At 42.7% G+C, this 19475-nt stretch overlaps 1 protein-coding gene across 7 annotated transcripts in view; it reads left to right on the top strand.

The window, feature by feature from the left end:
* The window catches only part of ZFAND6 (zinc finger AN1-type containing 6), a 61373-nt gene that overhangs the window by 39500 nt on the left and 2398 nt on the right, over positions 1–19475 (top strand). For 5 of the 7 annotated variants that reach the window (XM_070953503.1, XM_070953504.1, XM_070953502.1 and 2 more), the window contains exons 2-5: positions 3600–3769; positions 7352–7463; positions 9950–10050; positions 14765–14986. In XM_070953503.1, coding sequence (XP_070809604.1) covers positions 3616–3769; positions 7352–7463; positions 9950–10050; positions 14765–14986 — 589 coding nt within the window. In that variant the 5' untranslated portion in view covers positions 3600–3615. The remainder of the gene's footprint in view (positions 1–3599; positions 3770–7351; positions 7464–9949; positions 10051–14764; positions 14987–19475) is intronic. The other 2 variants (XM_070953507.1, XM_070953508.1) reach the window with 2 other exon arrangements.

Genomic DNA, 19475 nt, shown 5'->3' on the forward strand with positions numbered 1-19475 from the left:
GTTTTACCCAAGTATTAAGGGTGGACTGCTGATTGCCGAAAGTGGTGGATAGCATTGTCCTTCCTCGAGCCAATGAACCATTCAAGCTGCACAATGCTTTCAGGAACCTCAGAAGCCAAGCATTTTTAATATACAGTGGTACCTTGGTGCTGAAAAAAGTGATTTACGACTGTTTTTCAGACTTACAACCATTGTAAGTCTGAAAACCTACCTCTGATAGGACCACTGTGGAATAAGTTGCTACAAAGCTCAAAGTCTATTGAGCAGTAGTGTTAACTACCTTGATGCAGGGGTCTCCAACCTTAGCAACTTTAAGACTTGTGGACTTCAACTCCCAGAATTCCTCAGCCAGCAAAACTTTGCTGGCTGAGGAATTCTGGGAGTTGAAGTCCACAAGTCTTAAAGTTGCCAAGGTTGGATAGCTGGCTGAGGAATTCTGGGAGTTGAAGTCTACAAGTCTTAAAAGTTGCTAAGTCCCCATGGTCATATGATCAAAATGCCATCACTTGGCAAGTGACTCATATTAGGATGGGTGCAGTGACTTAGGACCATTTTACACACTTACGACCATGGTTGCATGCCCATGGTCAAAATTTGGATGCTTGGCAATTGACTCGTATTTATGACAGGGTCATATGATCCCCTTTTACGACCTTCTGACAAGCAAAGTCAATGGGGGAAGCCAGATTCACTTAAACAACCATGTTAACTCACTTAACAATTGCAGTGTTTCACTTAACAACGGTGGCAAGAAAGGTCGTGAAATGGAGCAAAATTAATTTAACGACTGTCTCCCTTAGCAACAGGAATTTTGGGCTCAGTTGTGGTCATAAGTTGAGGATTATTTGTATCTTAACTTCCAAGTCTGGTAACTAGATATGTACAGTACATCTGTAGTTTTCTAAGTGGTTATCTATTTATTCAGTAATGTTGGTCCAACTTCCCAGGCTTGGTTCCACACAGCTTCTGTGGAATTTTCTATTGGAGTCCCATCCATCCAAGTGCTGATTAGGCCTTTTACAGATTAGCAGAGTTGGAAGGGACCTTGTAGGTCATCTAGTCCAACCCTACCCACCCAAGCAGGAGACCCTACGCTATTTCAGACAAATGGCAGTCCAATCTCTTCTTGAAAGCCTCCAGTGATGAAGCTCCCACAACTTCCGAAGGCAACTTCTGTTCCATCAGTTGATTGTTCTCACTGACAGGAAATTTCTCCTAATTTCTAGGTTGAATCTCTCCTTGATCAGTTTCCATCCATTATCACTTGTCTGGCCTTCAGGTGCTTTGGAAAATAGCTTGACCCACCCTCAGCCCTTCAAATATTGTAACACTGCTATCATGTCTCCCCTGGTCCTTCTCTTCACTAGACTAGCCATGCCCAGTTCCTGGAACCATTCTTCTTAATCCAGTAAACAAGGTCAACTAGATAGATGTGAGGTTATTATTACCGCGATCCTTTCTGATAAATTAAGCTGAGAGAACATTTAAGTCAGAATTATCACCAACAATTTGAGCAAGGATTTGACCCTGTTCTCACAGAGTCTGTGACAGGTAGGCCTTGACTTGATGATGATAAAGTTCGTCTAGCGTTTTCGAAGAGGACCTTGACATCTAACAGGTTGTGGGTTGTCCACGGTGTGTCTACAGGTGGCTGGTAAGGTCAATACGGGCACAGAATGTTCTGCCACATGTCGGGCAGACTTGTGTGGGCATCACTGTTGCAGCATTTGTAGCTCTGGCTTTGCGGAGTGCGTGCTTCTCTTGTGCTACGGTTATCAGTCTGTCTTCAAATGTCTGGCAGCCTTGGTGGATCAGCGTGCGCGTCATGTCGATCGATCTTTTGTCAGCAAATACCACTTTTGAAACCCACCGCCAAGTCCCATGGTTGACTTATGACAACCATGGAGGCCAAGATTTCTGTTGGCTAAGCAAGGTGAATTAAGTGAATTCTGCTCCATTTTGCATCCTTTCTTGCCATAGTTCTGAAGTGCCTCACCATACTCGTTCACTTAGTAACAGGGTTGTTAGGTAAAATCCAGCTTCCCCATTGACTTCGCTTGTCAGAAGGTTGCAAAAATTGGATCAAGACCATCACTGCTGGAACACTGTAACCATCATAAATATGAGCCTGTCGCAAAGCGTCTGAATTTTGATCACATGACTGTGGGGATGCTGCAATGGTCATAAGTGTGAAAAACAGTCATAAGTCACTTTTTTTTCCAGCGCTGGTCAAAACAGATTCTTGGCCATCAGAAATTTGAAGTAACATCTCTATCTCCATCCCACCAAAGGCTGTTTTTCCTTAACGATAAGAAACATAAATAAAGGGACGTGGTGGCTCAGGGGCTAAGGCGCTGAGCTTGTCAACTGAAAGGTCGGCAGTTCAGTGGTTCGAATCCCTAGTGCCGCGTAACGGGGTGAGCCCCCCTGACTTGTCCCAGCTTCTGCCAACCTAGCAGTTCGAAAGCATGTAAAAAATGCAAGTAGAAAAATAGGGACCACCTTTGGTGGGAAGGGAACAGCGTTCCGTGCGCCTTTGGCGTTTAGTCATGCCGGCCACATGACCACGGAAATGTCTTCGGACAGTGCTGGCTCTTCGGCTTTGAAACAGAGATGAGCACTCCCCCCTAGAGTCAGGAACGAGTAGCACATATGTGCGAGGGGAACCTTTACCTTTTTAAGAAACAAATCCAAAATCCTTTTGCTATCTAACGACCTCAAGTTGTTCTTCAGTTAGTGAAGCTATTTCTTGATTGACTTTCCACGACTGCTAAATGACCAAAGAATAGAAAGAAAATAATCTTTTAGCACCTTGGAAAGTGCAGATAATGTCTTTGGAGCCAGTAGTCTGATTGATGAGTCTCAAGATTCATCCTCCAGCTAGGAGAAATGGAGATCTAGTCCAACCTGTACTGAATCCGGTTTTTCTTGTTATTCTGTTCCCTTTCTGCTCTTTCTTCCTGTTTTGGTACATTTGGTAAGATGGAAACCCGTTTCTTCTGTGGCTCTTACTGGTTTTGTACCAGTTACTCCAGTTTCAGAATGTTGATCTTCAGGGTATGCTTTTGATATGCAAGACAAGGGATCTAGAGGTATCCCGTGATCTTGCTGTGATCCCGTGATCTTGCTTGCTTACCTTTAGATGAAGTTACTGCAGCTACTTCAGCTGACTGCTAGTTCAACAGATCAGTGGATCAAATCTCACCGGCTCAAGGTTGACTCAGCCTTCCATCCTTCCGAGGTGGATAAAATGAGGACCCAGATTGTTGGGGGCAATATGCTATTTAGTATACTGTCTTTGGTGTAAGCCGCCCAGAGTCCTCGGAGAGTGGGCGGCATAGAAATATGAATAATAAAATAAATAAGTGTTGGAAAGCAGATAACCGCTGGTTTATTAATCCATGCCAAAGCTGGTTGTATAAACTTTTTGTCAGTCTCCAAGGAAGGAACATGTCATTCTAACCTCTTGGTGTAAAAAAAAAAATATGGCCAATTGGTTGAATATGGATGGAGATGGGCTATTTGGAATCCTATTTAGCAATTTGAAAAGACTGAAATTGCCCTGTACTTGCTGAAATCATTCATCTTTTGTTCCTCAGGTCGCGAGAAAATATTATGGCTCAAGAAACTAATCATAGCCAAGTGCCTATGCTATGTTCTACTGGATGTGGATTTTATGGAAACCCTCGTACAAACGGCATGTGTTCGGTCTGCTACAAAGAACACCTTCAACGGCAGAATGGTAGTAATGGTAGAATTAGCCCATCAGGTAAGTGTGATACAACGAAGGGCTCTGAATTAATGTGTTGTTTCTTTCCTAGAGGCTGAATTTGGGGGCAAAGTGGAATACAGATCAGACTAATCAATCAACCATTGGACAAAGTGAAATGGTGTCCTTAGAGGTTAGAACAGGGGTCTGCAATCTTAAACACTCAAAGAGCCATTTGGACCAGTTTCCCAACAGAAAAGAAAACACCGGGAGCCACAAAACCCTCCCTGTGCCTGACTATTCTGTTTCCCCTAAAATAAGACATCGCCTGATAATAAACCCAACCAGTCCCCGCCATTTCGTCTGGTTTCCTCCACGCGCCCCAAAATAATAAGACCTCCCCCAAAATAAGGCCAAGTGCTTATTTCAGGGTTCAAAAAAATATAAGACAGGGTCTTATTTTCGGGGAAACACAGTATTTCTTGAGCGGCCACAAAATTAGCATATGTAGTTGAATTAAACATTTTGTTTTCTTCTGAAACGTTTCTTTTCTTGAATTTATCCACGGTTGGCTTACCGGGGGCTGAAAAGCTCAATAAATTGCACGCCGGCAGGTGTTGCACATTGGCGGTTTTGACTCATATTTTGAGTGACGGAGCCGCAGCAGCGGGGTGAAAGAGCCACATGCGGCTCCAGAGCCGCAGGTTGCTGACTCCTGGGTTAGAAGAAGGGGAAAATGAGATAAAGGCTTTCCAATTTATGCTCAGCCTTCCCTTGATGGAAAAGTTCAACCAAATTGATTAGGGGGCTAGAATAATTGGTTTCCGCTTATATGCCTTATTCTGGGTGATTTTCAGCACTGGTCACATCAGCTGTGGAATTCTGGAGGTGATGTCTTTGCATCAGGATGTTGCCCAGATGTTTGTTTTTTTTCATCAGGATGTTGCCCAGATGTCTTTGTATTGGGACATTGCTCTCTATATGAGGGTAAGAAATGATGCAGAATGATATCACAAGAGTTATTGTAGATAAATGTCTAGATAACGATGGATAAAAGAGAATTAATTGTTTCCCCTTCTGTTGTGACGTTAGAATTAAGTTTGGCGAGATTCAATTCTGTTAAAGAGATGCCTTTTTCTTTTTTTTTTAATCCTTGTACCTCCATGAAAACCAGTATCTTGTAGTGGTTAACATGTTGGCATTGGAGCAGAAGATCCAGATTCAAATCCATCCTCAGCAGGGGTGAAATCTATTTACCTTCCCAACCGGTTCGGAAGTGCACGCGCCGCGTGCACTTGCTTCACTCGCACACACGGGTCACGTGTGTGCACAGACCCTCTGCACATGCGCAAACCCTTCTGCGCATGTGCAGAGGGTAAAAAACTGGTTACTTCCTGGTTAAAACCAGGAAGTAACGACAACCGGGTGGGTGGAGCCTCGCGCCGCCATCGCTACCGGTTCTCCGAACCACCGACTGCCATCACTACTGGTTCGGTCAAACTGGTCTCAACCTGGAGCATTTCACCCCTGATCCTCGGCCATGGAACATTTTGCTCAATGACCTCGATGACCTTTTCATGGAAACCGAAGAGCGCCCCCCCCCCCTCCCAAGGGAGGCATATAGGTAGAAACCAATTGGTCTGCAGGTGTGCTGTGGGGAACGGGAGAAAGAGAAGGTTGTATTCCACGTTGAGTTCTTGAAGAACTTGTTAAATCCAATAAATGAAATTGTTGACTTCTGGAACTGTTTGGATGGCCACTAGCCTGGATGGTTTTGAAAGGGAGTAGAGATATTAATGGAAGAAAGTGATATTAAATGATTTTTGTTGGCCAGTGTCCTACAGACAACATCCTTGGAAAATCGTTCCAGGGAAGCAATTTGGAGTCATCCCATTCTTCTATTCTGCCTCCAAACTTTCCAAATGCATCTGTTTGGTTTCCCTGTGCTACAAAATACTAGAGCTTTGAATTGGTCCAGTTAAGGTTCTAAGAGGTCCAGAACTTCTTAGGTTCTTAGATGTCTCTTCTACTAGTCGTCATTACCCTGTGAGCAGGGTTGAAGCACCTGATTCAGCTTCTGCTGAGTTAGCTTCTGTAAATGAAGGGAAGGCAACCATCTCACCCATCGATAGCTACCTAATATCCGGAGCCTGGTTGGGGTTTTCACTTCACCGTATGTAGAAAATGGAACTGATGGACAGCCCGCTTCCTGCTTTTATCAGAAGCCATGGAAAGCAGGAAGAAGAGAATATGCTATTGTGATTAATTGTGTGGGTCCTCCAGTCTTAACACTTAGGATATGATTCAGCATTAAATGCAGCCTTCTGTACAAATCATATTACCACGGCCTTTTCAGTATAATTGAAGCCTGATTTCACTGGCTTGTTTACGTTAACCCAACTCTGATCAATGTGCCTTTGTCAGCAGAAGCTTGCACAACTTAGCTGGAAAAAGGGAGGCATAAATAACTTGAGGAAAGGAAGAACCGGTGATAACTCCGTTGACAGCTGCAGTGGAGTCAACACAGAATTGCAGATGTTCTCATTACAGGCGTAGTTGACTTGCCAAGTTCTGGGTTGTTGCTTAAGTTAACCACAGCACAGGAGTCTAGCATGGCAGAACAACTAATGTATTTCAGCAATTTGCTTTTCGTCAAGACAACTTGCGGGCTGAAGGAGGGTGGCTGATCTTCCCATCCTCCGAGTTAGGAACTTTCTCTCCTCCCCAAAGCAAAAAAAACAAAAAACAAAAACCAACCACAAAATCTTACACCTTCTACAGTAGTAGCCAAAATTGTGGAAACCTTTTGGGAAAAGTGTATTTTTGAGGTTTGATGGCTAATAACACAACTTTTTTTTTTTTTTTTGGAGTTTCAAAATAATCCTATTCCACTGCTGGAATGGCCTGGGAATAGCCCAGACCTTCACCCAATTGAAAATCTTTGAAGCCAACTAAGGAAACTTGTTAGTCAAAAGCGACCCAGCAGTAAAACCCAGTTAATAGAAGCCATCCTTCAATCTTGGTTTCACATGATAACAGCTGCAGAACTAAAAGACTTGGTTCCCTCCATGGGAAGACGTTGTAAGGCCGTCATTCATGCTAAAGGTTACCCAACTAAGTATTAACTGACATGGGGATCATTTCTGTATATCTCGTTTTTTCTATGGTGATAATTTTTGTATATCTCATTTTTTCTACGTGTTTCCCTTTTCTTTAAACTGTAACTGCTATTCTAATAGCAGCAAATCCTTCATAAAAGTTATTGCATTACATTCTTGATTAAATTATCTTTCCATTGATATATAATTTTATGGTACTAACTCCCCCAAAAAGTGGTGTTATTAGCTAGTTTTAGAAAATACACTTTTCCCAAAAGGTTTCCACAATTTTGGTCACTACTGTAGCTACCTCTTTGAAATGCAGTCTGGGTTGGCCTGCTGCTAATCAGAATAGATTTGTCTTGCAAAAAAATATTGGCCATCTTAATTTGATGACTTTGGAACGGGTAACATTGCCCAATCTACTACAGTTTGAAACCTTTGCAAGCCACTCCACCAACTCCAAGAAGAGAGGTAACGTTGACAGTGAGCAGAATCTTGACATAACGAAAGGCTGTTTTGACATGATTGTCTCTTCCTCTAGCAACTTCAGTTAATAGCCTAACTGAATCTTTACCAGTTCAATGCACTGACGGCAGCATTCAGGACGTTCCTTCAACTCTAGATTCTACACCTTTACCAGCTACACAGCTAAGGTAATATTACTAAAAATTTGTTGAATGTTTTTTATGGGCGGTCCGATCTGCAAACTACGTGGTCCAGGATGATCTTCCTATTTATTAATTGGTCCCGATAGACTCTTGCTTGTCTATTTAGTTTTAGATTGTCTGCTATCCAGAATCGCTTGTCGAGATGGATGGCTATAGAAATCAGATAGCAATAGCAATAGCAATAGCGCTTAGACTTATATACTGCTTCATAGTGCTTTACATAGCAGTAGCACTTAGACTTACATACCGCTTCACAGTGCTTTTACAGCCCTCTCTAAGGGGTTTACAGAGTCAGCATATTGCCCCCAACAATTTGGGTCCTCATTTTACCCACCTTGGAAGGATGGAAGGCTGAGTCAACCTTGAGTCTGGTGAGATTCGAACTGCTAAATTGCAGGCAGCCAGCAGAAGTAGCCTGCAGTACTGCACTCTAATCACTGTGCCACTGTGGCTCATGATATAAATATTATTAACATAGGAGTATTATTAAAGCAGGAGTGGGATGGTTCTTACTCTATCTGCCCATAATGTCTAATAAGGACTAAGCAATTGGGCAGTATAATGCTTTGAACTTTAGCTGGGATGATTTGCTTTGCAAAGTCAGTTTGGTGTAAGAATTAAGGTGCTGGATAGAAACTTAGGAGACCATGATTTTTAGGCCTCCCTTAAGGCATGAAAGCCAGCTGGGTAACTTTAGACCAGCCAACCTAACTCAACTCAACTCACAGGGAGGTTATAGAGAAATGAGGACAAGTATTATGTACCGCCTCCTTGAGCTGTAGAAAATAAAAGGCGGGATATAAATCTAATGATTTAAAAAAATATGCACAGCCTCTCTCTGGGGAAGCAGCCAGATCTGTTTCTTCTTTATTAAATAAATGTAGCAAATTTATTTAAACCATCAACTCGCAGCAACTCTGGACATCTTCACCCAAGCATTTTGCTGATTCGCGGGAAGGATTAGGTGAAGCTTTGCGCCTAAAAAAAAACCTTTGTGGTTGATACCTTAGCTTTCTTTATATCCTTTTCATATGCACTGTAGCAAGTGCATATTAAAAGGAAGGACAGACAGCTGACTCAACCTTGAGCTTGTCAAGATCGAACTCCAGGCTGTGGGCAGAGTTTGCCTGCAATACTGCATTCTAACGTTTTTGCCCTCCCCGGGCTCCGGAGGCTTTCCTTGAGCCTCTGGGAGGGCAAAAACAGCCTCCCCAGGCTCCAGAGGCCCTCTGGAGGCAGGAAACAGACCCGTTTCCAGCCTCCAGAACTTCCCGAACTTCCGGTAGGCCCATTTTTCGCCCTCCCCGAGCCTCCGCATGCACCCTGCACTTACCTGCATCCAAAACAGGCCGTGTGGGGACTCCTGGGAGGGGTGGGATGGGCAGGTCCAGCCAGGAGTGGGATTTGGGGGTTCTCCGAACTTCACAGAATCTTAGCTAGAGGTTCTCCCGAACCTCTGCGAATCCTCAGCAGCCCCACTCCTGCCCCCTGCATACACTTTTAATAAACCATTGAAATTATAGATCTTAATAGATTTCTCTGGGTGTTTTCCTAAATGGGACAACATGCCACAGCCAACTCGCCACGGGACAATTTAACAATTCTTATTTAATTATTTAAAATAAATAAAAAAATATTTTAATTTTCAACATTCTCTCCCTCCTTTGGCATCCTTCCCTTAATGGTTCTATTCCACTCTTTCTTTGATATTTGTGTAACTGTTGTTCCGCAGTAAGTTGTACTGCGGTGCGTTTGGCTGTGGTGAGTTGTCCCACACCGAGTTGGCCACGTAGGAAAAGGGTCTGTGACAATTCACAACAGCCAACTCCCTGTGGCCAATTTACCGAGTTGGCCACGGGGAGTTGGCCATTGTGACTTGTCACAGACCCTTTACCTGTGTAGCGGAAAATGGCCGCAGTTTCTAAGCTTGTTTTGAACTTAATAACAGCTGCCAGGTTACTGGTGGCACAGTACTGGAAGAAGGAAGATCCACCCACCATTGAGGAATGGACATTAAAAGTTGTGCATTTGGTAGAAATGGCAAAAATTTCATCATATTTTAAAGACCATTCAAATGAGAGATATATATCAGAATGGAGAAGATGGATTGATTATATACAGAAGAAATATCCGAATAAGAAGATTCATATAGCTTATGAATGAAATAATTTTAAGTAGTTTATATTTGTTTGTTTGTTTTTTTGTTTTGTTTTGTTTTTTTGAGTTATAAGGAGATAAGGACCTAGGGGGAATATGTAATGTAATAATTTGTTAGCATATTCTAGTTTTTGGTTTGTGAATGCTATACCCTGTACTTGTTCAGGGAAGTCTAGGGAGGGGGGTGGGGGGGAGGGAGGGAAAGGAGGGGTGGGGGGGTGAAAATGTTTGTATTTCTTATAAAACTTTTCAATAAAAAAAAAAGAAGAAGAAAATGGCCGCAGTTTCTAAAGCAAACTTTTCTTCTCTCCCAGCCCCGTATCCAGCCCATCGTCCCTTTTAGCAGAATCTGTGGCAACATGTGAAGTGGAAAGTTCAGACATCATGGATAAACCTCAAGGAGAAGACGTACAAGGTACGTCTTGGAATGCCTTCTCTTTTCTTTCTTTCTTTTTTTTTGGGGGGGGGTGCGTTCTTCCTCGTTCAATCGCACGCTTTGCCCCAGAGGCAAGAAAGAAAAGGAAAAGTTTGTTCACTTGCTTTATGACCGGCGATCGGAACATTCTGCTTGTTCAAAAGCCACCACCAGCAGAACTGAATGAAACTGCAAGGACTGCAGATTGACTCAGAGTCGTGGTAAGGAATGTCCTTCTGGAATTGCCATAATAGTGCTCTGTACCAGGGTGTTCCCAGTTCCTGGGCCACGGCCCACGACCGGGTTGTGGCCTATTCAGAATTGGAGCGCGTGAGTGGTTGGCCGGAGTTCTCGCAGTTCAACTTGTGTAAACAGCAGATTTGGCAGCAGGGTGGATTTGATTTAAATCGAGTCGATTTAAATCATGATTTAAATCACTAGTAAAAAGACTTGATTTTAATCAACTCGATTTAAATCATAATTTTTAAAGAGCAACTGTCATCTCTGCTGCTCCTTTGACCCGCTCTTGACTCACCGATAGTCCCAGTGTTGCAGAATAGACAGCCTCATGCTACATAACTAAGCTCCATTTCATGCTGAATAAACTAAATTATTTATGTATCTTAAATAGAAAACTATCTTGCGATAGATTTTTACCCCAAAAGTTTTTTATTAAAATAAATTCAATAAAAATCAAAAAAATCTGATTTAAATAAAAAAAATCCGATTTTTTTGATTTTTTTAAAAAAAACATTGATCTTTATCCACCCTGCTTGGCAGGCACTCACTCGCATGCGTGCTGGCCTGCCACTCACACAAGGGCTGCATGCACACATGTACATGTGAGCTGGCCCGCTGCTCATGCAGCTCAATTCCCATCCCCCACCCCCACCCCCCCCACCCCAAGCCAGGTTGCCAAGTCACAACGATGTGGGATTGCTGCTCTGTACTAAAGAGCATTTGAGCATCCTTCTGATTTTAAATCCCAGAAGGTAATATTATTGGATCTGGGTTGTTTTTAGTGTGGTTCCCCCGAGTAATTCTCTGTTGGTAGAATGTGACACTGGTTATCTGTGGAGTTATAGTAACAAAAAGTAAATGGCAGCATTTAAACCCATTTGGTCTAGTGATTAAGGGATCAGTCTAGAATAGTGTTTCTCAACCTTGGAAGCTTGAAGATGGGTGGACTTCAACTCCCAGAATCCCCCAGCCAGCGCTGCTGGCTGGGGGATTCTGGGAGTTGAAGTCCACCCATCTTCAAGCTACCAAGGTTGAGAAACACTGGTCTAAAAAGTGTGGAAACTGTGAGTTCTAGTCTCGCCTTAGACCAGCTGGGTTGCTTTGGGCCAGTTATTCTCTCTCAGTCCAACTAATCTCACAGAGATTGTGTTATTGTGGGGGAAATAGGAGGAGGAAGGTGTGTGGGATATGTTCGCTGCCTTGAGTTACCGTATTTTTCGAAGTATAAGTCGCACCTTAGTTTTTGAGGAGGAAAATAAGGAAATAGCTGATTGGCAGGTGGATTGGCCTCCCGGAATACCCCCAATCAGCTGTTCCCAGAGGTGAATTTTAGCAACTGGTTCCTTGGTTGTGAGCTCTGTGCCTTGCTTTTTTTTTTTTTCTTTTTTTTTTCTGCCTCTGAAACTTCTGAAACTCTGTTTCAGAAAAAAACCGTTTTTTTCTGCCTCTGAAAGCCTCCGAAACAGCTTCAGAAAAAAAGCCTCTGAAGCTCTGTTTGGAGGCTTTTTTTCTGAAGCTCTGTTTGGGGGCTTGTTTTCTGAAGCTTCCTTTCTGATGCTTTTTTCAACATCTGAAACTTCCATTTGAGAAGCTGGGCAGGGCTACATTCGGAGTATAAGGCGCACCCAGATTTTCACCCTCTTTTTTTGGAGGGGGGGGAAAGGTGCGTCTTATACTCTGAAAAATACAGTATTTCTGGAAGGAAGGAAGGAAGGAAGGAAGGAAGGAAGGAAGGAAGGAAGGAAGGAAAAGAAAGTAAAGAAAGAGAAAGAAAGAATGAATGAATTTTTTGGGGGGATGAACAGATTTTGTGACCAAAAGCAGCATATGTTAAGATTTTGCCAAAGTCAATAGTTGGACAACTACTTCTTGCCAGGGGTTGATGGCTTAGAGTCAGTGGGGCTCCAGCTGTCAAGTCTTCTGGTGGCTTTAGAAGTATGATGACCACATATATCTTTCATTATAAAGGAGAGTCCTTTATTTCAGAAAGCTAGAGTCCTTTAGATTGATTTACTTTTCAAAAGCTCACTTTTATCCTTTATTTTCATCATTTAACTTTTGGAATCCAAATGCTGTCACTTAATGCATGCGCAATCTTTTTATGCAGAAATCTCTTTCAATATTTGCTTCTTATTATAGCTTTTTATGCTTTTAAAGTATTTTTTAATTGGAACGTGTGTTTCTCTAATGTTTTTCTTGGTTTCGTTCTTGGGATTTTCCTTTGTAAAAGCCAAGTTATAAATATAAATGACAGACAGACAGACACTGCAGTTCCCCACTTCTGACAATGTAATCTGACTATGTGGTAGCAACTCTTAGAGTCTCATCTGAATTTGGGGGGGCTCTAGCTATACATTTCTTCTATAGTGGGATGAGCAGGATGTGACGAGATGTGAAATAGAAGTAAACCGATTGATACAGAATTTTGTTTTCAGTTCCAGTAGTTGTAATTCATGGAAACTGATTTAGGAAAACAGCATATTTTTATGAAGAAGGAAAGCTTGGAGCTCTCTGCCTTCCCATTGGGTGGGATAGTCAGTAAGACGGTTTGGTAATGTCAAAGGGAAATGATCCATTTTCATCTCAAATGAAGCCATGTTTTCTTGGGCCAACAAGAAAAGGGGAGAGGGAAATGTCCAAATTGGAGGCTTCCCAACATCTGTAGGGAACAGCTGATATAGGAATGATGATATACATAAGACAGGCAGAGAGACATCTTTGACTCTTCCAGTTATTTTCTTGACCACTTGTGGATTCTTATGAAACGATGTACGTATCCATTTAGGCAGCAAACAGTGTAGGTAAGCATCCCAATGAAGTGATGAAGAGCATGTGGAATATTTGCTACCTAGAACCACTTTGGAGACCGTCTTTGTTAGTTTAAAACGTTGATCAACAGGATGAGATCTGAACAATTCTTGGATAGGACACAGGCAGAAAACCTTAGGATTGAAAGTTAGATTGGACAGTTGATCAACATGGTAGAAGAAGATAGTGCCCAACCACATGGACATGGTTATGTGCTTTGGAGTCCATTGGGGTTGGGTGGCTAATAAATTCAAATAAATAATCACTAGGAGTCAACCTTGACTCAAAGGTATCCTTATCTTGTATACCTTGTTTGTTAACAGTTTCAGTGTAGTTTTGATGTGTTGAGTATGCAGGTGTCAGGGTTCCAAGTAACACCCCCAACGAAAGAAGACTCTGAGGCTTGAAGTTCCTCAAAGTTCCAATTTATTAGAGATGACGTATTGGCACATCTGGGAAAACCCAAATCTGAAAGCTTCCAGGTTTTCCCCACCCAAATGAAAGTCCAAGACCCTGCCAAGCACCCACATGTCCATCACCTGATCCAATCAAGACACTGTCCCAACTGGAGACACCTCCCAGTTCCAGTCCTCCAGGTGAAGGGCAAGATGTCCTTGACTCTCTGAGAAAGGAATGTTATTTTGACTATATATCACCCATGCTCCATACAATTCCCCCCGTCCCAATTTCCCACAGTAGTAAATGTGGCAGGCCTGAAGGCCCAATGTAAAAGATGACAGCAGGTTTGTTATCTTATGCAGTTTTATCTTCCAAGAGGACTCCAGATCTTAAAAGCACCTGTCCTGTCAGTCAGTCAGGCATTCTGCTACAGTTCTCGATTTACAGCACTTCATTTAGTGACCATTAGAACTTACAACAGCACTGACAAAAGTGATTTATGGCCATTTTATTTTAATACTTTACAACTGTTGCCGCATCTCCATGGATCAGAATATGGACAGTTGGCAACTGACTTGTACATATGACGGTTGCAGTATCCCGGGGTCGTGTGATCCCCTTGGGTGAACCTTCTGACAAGCAAGTCAATGGGGGGGGGAGCCAGATTCACTTAACAACGATGGCAAGAAAGTCATAAAATGGGGGGAAAGTTTGCTTAACAACAGTCTCGCTTAGCAATGGAAAATTCAGGACTCTGTTGTGGTCGCAAGTCGAGGACCATCTGTACTTCCCTTTTAAGCATTCTTTCAGTTGAATTTTGTCTGTTTTAGAGGAATACTGAATTTCCCAATGTTTGGCAAAGCAAGGGAAATTAATCCAGTAGAGTTAAGGAAGCGATGGGTGGGGTGTTATGGAAAAATAGGACTACATGGAGGGTAACACCTTCAGATGAACTTTTCTTCTTCTTTTGTTATAAATGCTGTTATTATCTTCCTTCTAACCACAGCAGGGCTAAAATTGCATCCCATTGCTAAACAGTCCATCCTTACTACCAATTTACCTACCCTGTTATCTGATGTCTCTCTAGAACTAATTAACTTTATGTTTCACAGACCTTGAATCCAATTATGTTGGGGCAGGGGATGTTAACAATAAACAAATTGTTTTTAAAACTGTGCATGTAGCATGTTTTTTTTAAAAAAAAAAAATCTAAAGAAAACAAAACACAAACACATAACCTAAAATACATATCCCGTTGAATAAATAGAACCAACATCAGTGGAGCTTGCCGAGACAATTTCAATAGACAGTACCGGAGACGAATTTTCGATGGATAACTCAGATTTACCTGACATTACCAGGGGCTCAGAAACAGAATGTGATTATGACGTGAACCTAGACAATAATGTAGATGGCCCTGATTTCCTGGAGGAGAGCTCAAGAGCCAAAACGAAGAGCTGTGATTCAGATTTAACACTAACCACAGTAGGTAAGTGGGTTTCCTTGTTAAGTTTGCAGGCTTCCCAAAACAGTGTACTGGGTTGCACTGATTTGTCACAAAAATGGTTGAAGTGTGTCTGGAAATGTCCTTCCAGGGCCCCATTTTTGTGTCCTCCTCCTCCTCCTCCCCAGATGTTCACATCGATAACAAAATCCAGCAGCAAAGCCTTTAATTTTGGAGTGGTGCATTTTGTTGAGCTCTTTCAGTAAAGCAAAGGCTATAAAATAAGCCTCCATTAGTGGCTTATCTCTATGTATCTCCCTCTTGCTTTAGATGGTGCCTGAAGTTCCCCCCCTCTCGTGGGAAAGTGGCCACCCAAAATGTTAGCTTTCCCCCCCTCAAACGAGGTCACTAGGTTATTCCTCCTCTGAATTCTTGAGAACAGGATTGTTGTTTAAATGTGGCTTTTCAATTTTAACAGATGAGAGCTTCCATGAGCAGAGTTGGCCTTCAAGAAGCATTCTGGAGGACATGTTCCAAAAAAGTAGATAGATTCATGCCAAGACTAAATGTAATTTAGTTTAAACTTAATTAAAACTTTATACAATTACTGTTACTGGTAGTATAGATAGCGACATTTGACTGACCTTGGCTAATCTCCAAAAAACACTTATGCAGGGTTGAACGTGGCTAGTATTTCAGTGAGAGACCCGTCATAGAATCACTAAGCTGGAGACATGAGTAGGTTAAACAAAAGGTAAAGGAGTCCCTGCGGATTTTATTCCGCTAGTTGTCGCCGACTATAAGGGAACAGTGCTTATTTCCGTTTCCGCCACTGAGCCAGCGCTGTCTGAAGACATTTCCACAGTCCTGTGGCCGGGCATGATGTCACGGAATGCTGTTACCTTCCCATCAAAGTGATCCTATTTATCTACTCATATTTGCATGCTTTTGAGCTGCTAGCTTGGCAGGAACTGAGGTAAGGACGGGAACTCACCCCATTGCGTGGCGCTCGGGTCTCGAACCTGGCCTTTCGGCTTTCTAGCCGGCAAAGTCCAGCATCTTAAAAACTGAGCCAACGTGCTTGCTCAGCATGGCTAGGAAGTCGATACTGATTCCAGTCACGCTCCTTCTGTACCATTGCCAAAATAACAAAATAGATGATCCATCCTGCCACCCAGGAGTTGGGCTCAGCTCAAAGGAAACGTTATCTTTGCTTTGATTACTCCCTACGTCGTTAAAAACAACATCATTTTGGAAGGGGATTTACGAACCCAGAGAGCCTCAGTTGCACACTCATATTTTAAAGCTGCTAAAGAATTTGTTTGCTTAATTATGATTAAAATATCTATTCTGTTCCATCTGGGGGTTGGATAGAGTAGTTGTGCTCCAGATTTCACAAGTTTGGGAAGCTCTGGTTGATACATTTGATAAAATGGAGCTCAGGAGTGTCTCTCCCAGTGAGGATGGAGAACATGGGATCTCCTCTTGCATCAAGCATTTGTTTGCTGAGTGTTCTGGAGCCAATTGGAGAAAATCAGAAAGGGTAAAATTGATCTAAACGGTGCCCATTCTTATCAAGTGATATCAGACCTAGACGTAAAATATTTTGTCGTCTTTTTTTCCCCTTTCTTTCCCACCTCTTGTGCCAAACTGATCCTCTGCTTGCAAATGTCTCTTCCTCTTCCTACTTTCTGCCGCCATTTTAGTCTTGCATGCACTTCATACAGGCGGTCCTCGACTTAACAACACTTCGCTTAGTGAACCACGTCACTTGTAACTTATGTGACCGATGACCATTTTTCACACTTTCACAGCCACTGCACCTATGGTCAACGTGATTTACCTTTGGATGCTTGACTCGCCGACTCACATTTGTGACGGTCGCAGTGTCCCAGGGGTGTGTGTATGTGGGTGTGTGTCACGCAATCCCCTTTTGCGACCTCCTGACAAAGTCCATGGGGGAAAACCAGATTCCCTCACCCAACCGTGTGACTCATTTAACACACTGCAGTGATTCCCTTCACAAATGTGGCAAGAAATGTCGTAAAACGGAGCAAAATTCCCTTCACAAAATTTCTCACTTCGCCACGTACATTTTGGGCTCGGTTGTGTTCATAAGTCGAGGACTACCTGTAGTTTTACTAATGCTGTTCTGAACTATGTGGTGCCAATAAATGTATGCCAATTTCCCCACACACACACACACACCTTTTCCGCACCGTTGCTTGTGTATTTCCCATGTCATAATTCTCCTCTAATCTTCTTTTTTTTTTTTTCATGTTTCTACTTGCAGCCTTTCAACTTCATGCGGTTTTCGTAAAGAACAAAAGGGTTTACAGGCAAAATTAACAATAAGCGTGACCTTAAATGAACACTTAAATTTCCACACAGCCTTTCATTGTCAAGCTGTCAGTTGCGTAGTTGTATGAGCGTGTGAGCATGTGAGAGAAACCCATTGTCTCCTCTTGTCATAATTCAAGACCTACTTTGGGCCATTAATTTTATGAACACATAAGGAGCAGTGGTGTCATCACTCGGCATCCAGGGAATGGAATGGTTACGTTATCCTATGTGATAACATAACCAAGTATTAGCCTGCCATTAGGAGATTTAGCAATAGCACTTAGACTTATATACCGCTTTACAGTGCTTTTTACAGCCCTCTCTGAGCCGTTTACAGAGTCAGCATATTTTCCCCCAACAGTTTAGGTCCTCATTTTACCCACCTCGGAAGGATGGAAGGCTGAGTCAACCTTGAGCCTGGTGAGATTCGAACTGCCAAATTGCAAGCAGCTGGCAGTCAACAGAAGTAGCCTGCAGTACTGCACTCTTAACCACTGCGCCACCGTGGCTCGTTTAATCTTGTTTTTGTGGAGAGCTGTCTTCCATTCCACCTATCACAGCGTTTCAAAGGTCTCCAGTTTGGTCAGCCAACAGGAGACCAAGGCAGATACTCAGGAAACCATGGAAGGAATAACCAAGAAAGACTTTGGGATTATCTAATCCACAATCCAATCCACATTGGACTGTCAGATCCAGGATTCCAAGATGGAATCTTGCAACCATAGCAGATCCTTTAGGCCAGGGGTGTCAAACTCGCGGCCCGCAGCCCGGATGCATCACGTTGGCCCCGCCCCTGCTCAGTTTAATGTAGGAGAAAGTCCCGATATGTCACATGACACTGCCGTAATGACGCGAGTTTGACACCCCTGCTTTAGGCCATGGCACTTCCACCATATTGCTAAATCTTGGGTAGAGGTCAATCATCTCACCCCTTTTAATTCAGGTTGCTAGTGATTGAATTGGGAACCGGTGCGCATGCACACGCTGGAAACCAGAAGAGCAGGCACCTTGCACACGTGATCCCGTTTCGGCACTCGGTGCTGAAAAGGTTCGCCAACACTGACCTATTGTATTGAGATGGTCAACGGGATATTATTTTGTGACTATTCTATCGAAACTAGTCAATAGGATTTTCTGCATGCGTTAGTTCCTCTGGAACATTTTGTTGTTTTGGTACTTTAATATCTCTCTCCTCCCTGGCATAGAATGATTTATGGTCTGGATCCACACATTGCATTGATCCATCATGTGTAAACCTGGTCATTTTTGTCTCTGTGTTGCTTACTAATCATTGGTATAATTAGCTGTCGGATACAGGGTTTCCAATTAAGCAGTCAACGAGTTGCCAGTTTAGCTTTTCAGTTAGTTCTTAGCTCTTTTGCATACCATGTCGGCTTGTCTGGAATTGTTGGTTTGTGTATGACTGTGTGAATCCATGTTGGAGCAGCTCTTTCTTGGAATCCTTTCTTGTAGCAATGGGAGCAGTCAGAGGAAATACGACGGTCACCTTTTGAAGCCATGATGAGATTGGGTTGAGTTGGGTTGGGTTAGACTTTTCTTATCCTTCAAAAGTGGCGGCAGGGTTCATTCTGAGAACAAGATGTCAAGAACTCCTAAGGGGTGAAACAAGTGTCTTAAACATCTGCAAGAAAGGGAGAAGGGGATAAAAATGTAAGAAGCAATTGCAAGGGATTCTGAAGCCCCCAGAGAGTATTTTTGGGAATCCAAAATTAGACCTTCTAATTCGTTCTAAAAATTTCAGTGGTTGGTTCACCCCAAAAAAAGAGTTATCTTTTACTTTGAGCAAGCTACCTTGAGTATCTCATACATAGCAAGGTAGACTGTAAGCTGATGAGGATAATGGATATTTATATTTTCTGGCAATGTCACGGATATATCCCCTTGTATGCAAAATACGGGTTCTTTCATTTAGCCCCAGTGGTTTTGGAGATGGGCTTTTATCCCAAAAATACTGGGTGCGATGTTCAGAAACCCTTGTGGTGAGAAGGAAAGGAAAATGTTTTTTATGAGGATGGCTTTGCAACCATTGACAACAACCAGTGCTGAAAATACCTAGAGTTTTCTTCACTTGTGGGTTACACACAGCTTGCTATTGGTTTGGATTTGGGTTCCTTTTTTGGATTTGGATACCAAAAACAAGGATATATCTTGATGGGCTGCTTAATCTGAA

The sequence above is a fragment of the Pituophis catenifer genome, unplaced genomic scaffold (genome assembly GCF_029215685.1).
Source record: "Pituophis catenifer annectens isolate HBS135680 unplaced genomic scaffold, rPitCat1.0.hap2 SCAF_14, whole genome shotgun sequence".
Classification (NCBI taxonomy): domain Eukaryota; kingdom Metazoa; phylum Chordata; class Lepidosauria; order Squamata; family Colubridae; genus Pituophis; species Pituophis catenifer.